Consider the following 9946-nt stretch of genomic DNA (forward strand, 5'->3'; position numbering starts at 1 on the left):
AGATAACAGATAATTTACATACATAGAAAATGTTATTAGAAACCAAGTAATTACCTGTTTTCATCCAAATGTTTTTGCTTACAAACCTCTTCCTTTGCTGGGTATGCAGCCAAAGGCAGTAGGTGCACCTCTGTCTTACACAGGTGCTTAGACATCATTAGAAGGCAGAACCATGCAGAGTGCTACTTAGTACAGTTCAACCTCTGCTCCAAGTGGGAATTTGCTCCCTGGAACCTTTTAAAATCCTGCCCCTCACCTATGCCAGATTTGGGAAATTAGAGGTTTTGAGCTCAGAAGAAGGAATGAATAATGACAATCTGTTTTCAGGCAAACTTGTTTAAAAAAATCTCTGGGGTCCCCAGCACAGGAAGGACATGGACCTGCTCGAGCAAGTCCATAGGAGGCCACCAAGTTGATTAGAGGACTGGAGCACCTTTCCTAAGAGGAAAGGCTGAGAGAGTTGTGATTTTTCAGCCTGGAAAAGAGAAGGCATCATGGTGACCTAATGGCATATCTGAAGGGAATCTACAAGAAAAATGGAGAGGCACTATTCACAAGGGCATGTAGTGACAGGACAAAGGAATGGCTTCAAACCGAAAGAAGGCAGGTTTAAATTAGATATTAGGATATTCTTTATTGTGAGGGTGGTGAGACACTGGCACAAGTTGCCAAGAGAAGATGTGGGTGCCCCATCCCTCTAAGTGCTTAAGACCAAGCAGGATGGGGCTCTGAGGAATCTGGTCTGTGGAAAAGTGTCCCTGCCCATGGCAGAAGTGCTGGGACTACATGGTCTCTAAGGTCCCTTCCAACCCAAAACACTCTATGACTCTATTCATTTATTTATTGTATTTTCTCATTGGTGGGTTGATTTTTAAGAGTGTGCCTGGCAGACTGTGCTCAGTATTAACAGTTTATTTTACTGTTATTTTTATTTTACTGTGTGAAGTCAGCCAAAAAGAAATAATGATTTTCTAAAATCAGATACTCTCTGCATTGTAACTACCAATATATTTAGTAAGTGATGGACAGCAGTGAGGTTACATATTGGAAAGACACTTGACAAATAATAGTAGTTTAAAAGCATTTGTTGATTAATCATTCTAAGAATGTAATTTATGTCAGTTTAATAAGCAACAAGACAAGAAACCAAGATTAATCTCCTCTATTCCTATGAGATCTGAAGATATTCTTATTAAGCAAAGGAATTGTTAACTGACAAAAGGGCTGAGCATCTTGTAAATGTAAGCTCTGTCTGCAAAAACATTTGATTCTTTCAAAAATTGTTTCCTGATTGAAGGTGGTTAAAAAGCAGACCATTAGCTTTCAGCAATTGATACCAAGCAGGATTTTACTGAACACCCCCTGCAGAAGTAATTCTATCAGCCAGTTTGAGAACTGTAAGAGCAAGGTGGATTGTTATTAACAGCAGTGCCTTGTGACTGCAGGGCCCACCAGGTTCATTTGATTTCCTATTGCTGATGATGGCAGACATCAGAAATGACATCGCTGAGCTGCAAGAGAGAGTGTTTGGACACAGGACTCATTCATCAACAGAAGAGTTTCCATTACCTCAGGAATTCACAAACTATCATGACACAGTAGATTTTGGATCCGGAGAAGACTACAAACCACGGGCAACATCCAGGAGCACCAGGATACAGAAGGCAGACCACCCCTAGCTATTCCTACTGAAAAAAAAGGCTCTTTAGAATTCTTCAATATTAAAAAAATGCACTGACAATGTTATATATATATATATATATATATATGTCTATATATATATATAGATATAATTTCCCATTTTTCTTTCTGCTTTTCCTGAACCATGCTGCCTGTACTATAGCTTTCCTGGTCCATGGTAGTAGCCTCCTTGCAGAAATTCCATACTGCCAAGCCTGCACTGTGCACTGTACCTAGACTATCAAAAAGTCTTCTTAGCATATAGTATGATTAAGGCATGCTCTAGCTAATAACACAGACCACAGCATTCCATTTGCCTGCTTTGCATTCTATGTCCAAATGACCCAGTACACAAATTTTGCCAAGGACAAAGGGTTAGCTGAACATCATCCTTGAATGATGTTAATGATGAACACCTTGGTCCACAGTTACTTTATGAATGCAAATAAATTATGCCACTAAACTCAAGTCTCCAGCTACTGTCCCCAGGCATAGGAGAGTGTGAGGAGTGGACCCGTGTTTCACAGCAGAGTCCACATGTCCTCTATTATGCCTCATCAAGGCAGAAAAAGGCAAAAAAAATACACTGAAGGGTTAAACAAGAGTGCTGTTGCTTGATCAGGAAACTATTCAGCTTTGTGTTGCTAGAGTATTGTTCAAAGACAGTCAAAAGATGTGTGCGTCCTAAACTACTTTAGGACAATACAAGCACTACTTTTTCTTTGCCATTATCCCACTGCTCAGTGTGAAGGCCAGTTAGCTTTCTCAACAGCTTTGTGCTGGATACATTACACAAAGATAATTAAGATAAAGGGGATGTTTAAAGCAGGAAACCAAAACACAAGTGAATCAAGCAGGCTTATTGGCAAGAACAAAATATATCCCAGCCTTACAGAAAGAGTCAGGTTCTGACTTCTTGCAGGTGCATATCTTCATTGGTGAAATTTTGAAATCTGAGTGAAATCAAGACCAGAAAGAGGCCTCATGTTTGCATAGAGCTTCCACCTGTTTTGTTCCTCTGCTGCATGAGACCAACCTAAACGGCTTTCACCAAACTGGACCACAGAGTGGCAGTGTGTTTGGCTGGGTCTACGAGGAGTGTGAGTAGGAGCAGGAGTGCACATGACAGAACATTTCAACTGGTACAAGGATGGCTAAGGTGAGGTATTGCACATGGGATCCTATGCTTGTGAATGGGGATAAAAGGGAGTTCCCTTTATTTACACTGGAAAATTGGATGCACAAGTTATACCATACCTCATGGATGATGTATGTTGCCATTTCTTTTGGATTACTACAGCTGCTGAGAACTTTGCCATGCTTAGAATATAATGGAGTATATTAAGCACAAAATTTCAAAATTGTGTCTGTGTATCTGCTACTTCTACAGTCTTTTTAGTGTTCGGTAGCGTCCATGTCACAAATGCAAAGAGAAAGTTGTTATTTTGCCATGTTTTTCCGGGCTTGCATGTTCCAGTAGAATAAATACAGTTAAAAATATAAGAAGGGCCTTTTCAGATAACACATAAAGGTTTTGATTCCATTCCACATTCTCTGGGCCAAAAAATAGTTGGTGCAATTCTGACAGCATCAGTACAGGTCACGCTACATAAACAGCTGGCTATCTAGATTTTTCCATAACTTTTGTGTATTGTTTTAAGAGGATGTGTTCATTCCTGAAGCTGTTTCTCAATGTCTCGCTGCCACTAAGCCACAAGCCAGGGCTTTTAAGAACATGAGTGTTCTGTATTTCTTTTCACATTATGTCTGTATCAGCATTTACAAAACAATGCCTAATTCATTTGGATAGCTGAAAAAAATTTATAGTAATCTAACTCTGTGGTCCTTGGGCTTCTCCTCTGTCTGGGAGGAGCTCTGCCAGCAGCTGCAGATCCAAGTAATCTTGTGAATCATATAATAAGGGAGACTTGAGGGAGGTATCTGTGTCCAAAAGAGGGATGGTCTTATATGCAGCAGGCTGGGAAAAAATCTCAAAGATAGCATGAACTGAGGCATTTATTTTCATAATTTCAAGTGTAACTAAGTATAAATTATGTCATTTATGAATATGTAATCTTAATTAAGTTTGTTAAATGTCAAATGTTGCGTTTTTAAATCCAGCAAATTATGGAACCCTTTCATATGTTTACTACTGCACCCTGCTGGATCAGGTTGGTTCCCACTAGAAAATTAGTAGCTGCAGGTTTTTGACCATCTGAATGATCTAACTTCTGTTAGATGAGCCAATACAAACTAAATACTATTGCCCACAGCCCACAAGGTGATGTAGTCTAAAAAAGGCACTTATTTTAATTCTAAGTTCTGCTTTTCAGAATAGAGGCACATACCAAATGAGAAGTTCCCACAGTCTGACCATAAATTCAAGGAGAGGGGACAATGCCCAGCTGTAACAGTGCCAAGGAAAGAGCTATTCTGACACTGGACCAGAAAAGCAGCTAAAATAAATATTTTGCTGTTAGTACAGCAAGTTTTTCTACAGATTCATGAATATAAACAGCACATGCTTATGTGCCTTTCTGAATGGAAACCTCAGTGATTTCCCTTTCTGGAGCTAGCATCATTGGCTTTCACAGTACTTAAAAAAGGTGATAGAATGTGTTCCTTGGGTTTGCCCTTGTTAACCTCCTCTGCCCAGATTTTCTGCCTCAAAACTGTTTGAGTCCCAGCATCAAGGAGGGAACACTATGGCAAAGACCTCCCAACATGACATAGGAATTCCTGCAGCAGGGAGAGCCCCTCTGAGCACAGCTGGCTGGGAAGGGTAAGCCTTCAGTCTGCATTCAGCTGAGATCTTTGCATGGAACTTTCTCATTTCAGATTACCTCTGTGGTAACTCATCAAACATTGCATCAGCAAGATTTCATTCAGATTTTGGGGTAAACACATAAAGATTCAGAAGAGTGTCATTTTCTTCAGCATACCGAATGTTTTATCAAGCCAGAGCAGAGGAATAATTTCCAATTTTAAGTTTTGTAACTGGTAGCCAGAGAAGCCACTCCCTTGCAAATTATTTATTACTCTGTGGCTCCAAAAATAACAAACTCTCCCAAGAATCCAGAACAAGAAAGTAGAAACTTCTACACTCATGGTTAGTCTCATTACCAGGCTTATGCACATGACAACTTTGTTTCCTATAAATGGTATGTATAATTTTATTAGAAAGAAATATTATTTTGATGTTAAGACATCAAATTATAAGCAGAAGGATAATAAAGAATCTGTTATTTTATTAATATTAGAAATATATTTAAAGGGAGCATTTGTAAGAGTGTTTAGTGATAAGAAAATTCTGATTAACAGATTTAACAAAATGAATCCTGAAAAATTTTGTTTTTTTCAACACTGTGCAAAGTACATAAAGATTTGGTCTTTCTTGCAAAGCTGTAGTTCTGACACACAAGAATTCCTATGTAGTCAGGCTAAATTAGGGGAAGGAGAGTTGTAAATAGAATTAGGGTCATGCCTGGAGTTACTGTTAGCATCACAGCTTGCATAGCCTTCTGCCTAGAAGTAATTCAGAATTAATGTACCAAGTCCCAGAACAGCAACAAAAGGTGGGGATGGGGTCCAATCCTCTGTTAATTTCACATTTTAAAAAATCCGTATGTTTGTTCCTTTTACACATTCCAATAACTGTAGTGTTCACTTTATTTATATATAAAATACTAAAATGTGTATAAGATGACTGTGATTTTATGATGCATTCATAATAACAAAGATATTTTTTCTTACACTGTTGGTAGCTGCTTTTATTACACACTGCCCTTTCTCTGAAACACGGTGATGTCGGCTGGAAGAAACAGATGGCAGGAAATCTCTTTATGCTGCCTTCTAGCACTTTTCTTGGACCTGAACAATACTATCATAATTCTTTGACTCTGGGACATGAGCTCTTGCAAGCTGGGGTGGGTTTCAGTCTTTGTGGTAATAAAGCACACAGCCACCTCTGCTCTGTGGATGGATGTGGCTCCTGTGCCACATCAGGGCTACACGAGGCTGGATCCAGCAGCCCCACCCCACGCTGGCCTGTGTGTGCAGCTTCTGCACAGCCCGGGGATGCGGTACAGGGATCCGGAGCTCTCCGGCATCCCGCCACCAGTAATGGGGAAAAGGGGGAACAACACATACTCTCCATCAGGCCTTGCCTGCCCCTCGCAGGCATCCAGTCGAGCCCAGCCCCGCAGCCCCGGGAACATCCTGCGGGCTGTGTCCGCAGAAGAAGCCCATCTTGCCCCTTCGTCCCTGCAAAGCCCACGCTGCCTGCGCAATGCCTCAAGGGCAGATGCAGGGCGGGCACCACGTCGGACGGGCTGTCATCCCTGGCAGGATCCCACTCCATCGCCGGGATCCAAAATCCCCCATATGCGGGTAAATGTGTATACAAAGTTAAATGGAAAGTATCTATAAGTCATAGTAAATCATGGGAGTAACAGAAAAAAGAAAAGAAAAAAAAAAAAAAAAAAAAAAAAGAAAGAAAAAGACAAAATTCGGAGTAGTCATAATAACCACTGCCTTCGGTTTTAGAAAGTAGATAGTGGAAGCAAAGTGTTAAAGAAAGTGTTAAAGACAAAAATCTATGGTTAGCAGAAAAGCTAGACAAAGGAGTTCCTGGCTGTACTGAGGATCCCGCTAGTAGTGCTGTTCTGTGACTGTATGAGGATAACAGAACAGAACAGCCAAAAATTCATGGAAAGCAGGATCTCAGTTACTTGATGTGTGCATCTGGAGAAAGCAAGATGGTAGTCGTATGACATGATGCAGACCTTTTAACCAGTTAAAGAGCACTGTATTAAAGTCAGACATTTTTAAATCTGCTTGTTTAATTAAATTCCATCCGATAGTTTTAAAAAGAACTAACAGAGGACCGCCGGGACACTGGATCGCCACGTCCGCAAGCATCTCCCCGCTCCGCCGGGTCTGCCCCCGCTCCCTGTCCCGGTACGCGGCTGCGGGCTGAACTCCGTGAGGAAGAGCAGTGCCAGCAGGGCGAGGGAGGCGATCAGGTCCCTCTACTCAGCATGGAGCATTGTGTCCAGTTCTGGGCTCCTGTGCGCAGAACTGGAGCGCGAGAGACGTGGAGCTCCTGGAGCAGGTCCAGTGGAGAGTGGCAAAAGTAATTAAGGGGCTGGAGTGTCTCATATGAGAAAAGGCTGCGCTAGGTGGTCGTGTTCGGCCTCCCGAGGAGGCTGAGGGAGGACCTCATCAGTGTCTGCCAGTGTCTGCAGGGAAGGGTCGGGGGATGGACTAGGCTCAGCTAGTGGAGCCGAGCAGTAGGACATGCGACAACGGGCCGAAAGTGGTGCACAGGAAGTTCCAGTTGTGCAAGAGGAACCACTTCGTGAGTTGTTCGGGTGACTGAACCCTGGAACGGATTTCCCGGAGAGGCTCCGGAGTCTCCCTTATCCAAGATACGCAAGAATATGAACGCATTGCTGTGTCGTGTGCTTCAGGACGACCCTGTTCCGTCAGGAAGGCGGGACCATGTTTCCAGCCTGCCCCGTTCCGGCACGGCGGGACTGCGGCTGCGACTACAGCTCCCGGCGCGCTGCGCGGCGCCCGAGCGCTGCCGGGAGGCGGCGGCGGCGGCCGGGCCGTCGGTCGATCGGCGGGATGCGGCTGTCGGTGGCGGCCGCCATCTCGCACGGCCGCGTGTTCCGGCGGCTCGGGCTCAGCCCGCGGTCGCGCCTGGACCTGCTGCGGAACCTGGTGACCGCGCTGGTGCGCTATGAGCGCATCGAGACGCCCTGGGCGCGGGCCGACGAGATGCGCGGCTACGCCGAGCGGGTGAGCGGCGGCGCCCGAGCGCGCCGGAGCGGGCCGGGGGGCGGCGGGAGGCGCCCTGACCCACCGCCTCTCCTGACCCACCGCCTCTCCTGACCCACCGCCTCTCCTGACCCACCGCCTCCTTCTTCCCCGCAGCTCATCGACTACGCCAAGCGGGGGGACAGGGACGAGCGCGCCATGCGCATGGCGGATTTCTGGCTGACCGTAAGTACCCCCGGCCCCACATCCGTCCCGGCCCGCCGCGGAGCCGGGGCTGAGCGTGCCGCCCCCTGAGCAGGAGAAGGACCTCATCCACAAGCTGTTCAAGGTGCTGGCGCCCCGCTTCCAGACGCACCCCGGCAGCTACACGCGGCTGCTGCAGATCCCCAACCGGGACGGGCTGGACCGCGCGAAGATGGCGGTGATCGAGCTGAAGGGGAACCCGCTGCCGCCGCTCGTCCGCCCGCGCCGCGACTCCGACAGGACGCTGCTGAACCAGCTGCTCAAGGGGTGCCGGCAGGACGCGCGGCCCCGGGGCACCCCCGTCTAGCGGCGGGCCTGGAGAAGCGAAGGCGTGGCAGGAGGGATGGAGGGTGATGGAAGTTGCCGTGGCCAGGCGTGAGTTCGCTGGCTGCTTCCAGTGCTTTGAATAGAGACTCAGCAGAAGGAAGCCAAGCTAGGAGCCGTGATGATTGATACTTTCTGTGTAAATAAACTTTGTTCAGAAAGTCAGTTTGCTTGTATTTGAGTTGTGTTCAGAGAATCATTTAGGTCAGAAATGACCTTTGAAGTTATCAAGTCCAGCCTATGATCAAACACCACTGTGTGAACCAGACTATGGCGCTAAGTGCCATATCCAGTCTTAATTTTAACAATCTCCACATCCTGGAGTTTGTGTTTATTAAATGTATAAATGTATAAACACATTTGTGTTTATTCACCCTTTCTGCAAAGAAATTCTTCTTCATGTCCTATTTAAACCTCCCCTGATCAGCATAATTCATGTGCTTGTAAGTTAATTGCTTATTCCAGAAAACTGGATTTGCTAACTGTGTTCTAGGAGCCACTGTTCAGCATTTCAGGGTAGGAAGTTTGGTGAGATATAAGATACTTAAGCTGTTTAAAAAGCACTGAGTGTAAACAGTATAGTAACACTGAGCTAAGTACTGTAAAGAGACAACAAAAGAATTGTGTCTTATAAGGTGCAAACAGGCATGAGTCATAGTAATCTAGCAAGAGCTTGACAGACACCACAGGTTCAGAGGCAGCAGGAGTGCTAGACATCTCTTCTACTGGAACAAAAATGGGAAGTAGCAGAACATTTTCAGAGTGGTGTAACTACTGAGCAGTAAAAATCTTGATTTGCTAGCTTTGTCTTTAATTTTAGGCACAGCTAGTACTTGAAAGTCCTAGCTGTAACTTGGAAGTGAAAAAAAAAAACCCAAAACAAAACAAAACCAACCCAAATATAAAATCACAGGATAGAATACCTAGTTGGAAAGGACTTCAAGAACACTTGGCCCAACTCTTCGTGGCAATACACAATGGAACTAGTGTGGCTTCCTAAACTTTGTTGCATTTCTTCCTCCCAGGTTTCACAAACTTAAGAGATTTAAACAAGTGGCCCTGTGTAGCAAGCTAATTGTATGGAAAGACAAAGAACCCCCATGATATATTCTCTCTTCAAGACACTTATTTCACATAGTACTAGTTCTGTTTTAATAAACACCAGTGAGAAATTAAAGATGGGTGGTACTGCTTAAGGAAGAACAAAAACAGTTGAACTGCCACAAGGTCAGTGTTCAGACAGACTTTAATCTTTATGTTTCTAATAACCTTGAAATTGTCCTCTTTGCAGTTGGCCATATTCAAATACATGTTTTCTGAACCAAACTGCTGCACAAATTCCACATTAAAAGTCCATGCTGAGGCTTTAACAAAATACAAAAATACCTCTAAAAAAACATTTAATGAGGGAAAAGGAAAACAAGTCACACTCACATCTGCTTGACCTTAAGTTATCTTGAGTTTACTAAAGTGCAAAAACAGCTAGAAGATTCTTAGCTAAATTGGGGGAAATCCTAGATACAACAGGGTTTTTTGTGTACAAATGCATATTTTGCAGTATCTGTATGAATATTAGGGCAGCTGACAAAGCATTCATCATCTCACAAACACAGTGTGTAGTCCTTCTCAATTCAGTGCTACTATATGTCCCTGAACATTTTATAAGATTGTGGAAGCTTCTGCCATGAGGGTGGTTGTCCTGCCAGACTGTCTTGTACTTGAGTGGTTCAGGCTTTCAGCTGCCTGTAGAGGAAAACAAAGGGGAAAGTCACAGTTAATATGGGAAAACTCTCCTCATTATTCCCTTGTGTCCTGGCTGCCAGGATCAGGCTGCTTCCATCGCCCTTATAACCACACACAGGTCCAATGATCAGTTCTTACATCCTGTCCTCTTCCACCTCGGGAACCTGGATGC

At 44.3% G+C, this 9946-nt stretch overlaps 2 protein-coding genes across 2 annotated transcripts in view; both read left to right on the forward strand.

The window, feature by feature from the left end:
- The window catches only part of CCBE1 (collagen and calcium binding EGF domains 1), a 95830-nt gene extending 90393 nt beyond the window's left edge, over positions 1–5437 (forward strand). Inside the window, exon 11 of the mRNA XM_021554631.2 lies at positions 1446–5437. Coding sequence (XP_021410306.1) covers positions 1446–1679 — 234 coding nt within the window. The 3' untranslated portion in view covers positions 1680–5437. The remainder of the gene's footprint in view (positions 1–1445) is intronic.
- A 1838-nt stretch (positions 5438–7275) lies between these two features.
- MRPL17 (mitochondrial ribosomal protein L17) lies at positions 7276–8196 on the forward strand. Its single transcript, XM_021554628.2, has 3 exons — positions 7276–7485; positions 7621–7689; positions 7763–8196. Exons 1-3 carry the CDS (start codon positions 7312–7314, stop codon positions 8012–8014), a joined length of 495 nt encoding a protein of 164 aa, XP_021410303.1. The 5' UTR covers positions 7276–7311; the 3' UTR covers positions 8015–8196.
- The last annotated feature ends 1750 nt before the right edge of the window (positions 8197–9946 follow it).

Source organism: Lonchura striata, chromosome Z (genome assembly GCF_046129695.1).
Source record: "Lonchura striata isolate bLonStr1 chromosome Z, bLonStr1.mat, whole genome shotgun sequence".
NCBI lineage: Eukaryota > Metazoa > Chordata > Aves > Passeriformes > Estrildidae > Lonchura > Lonchura striata.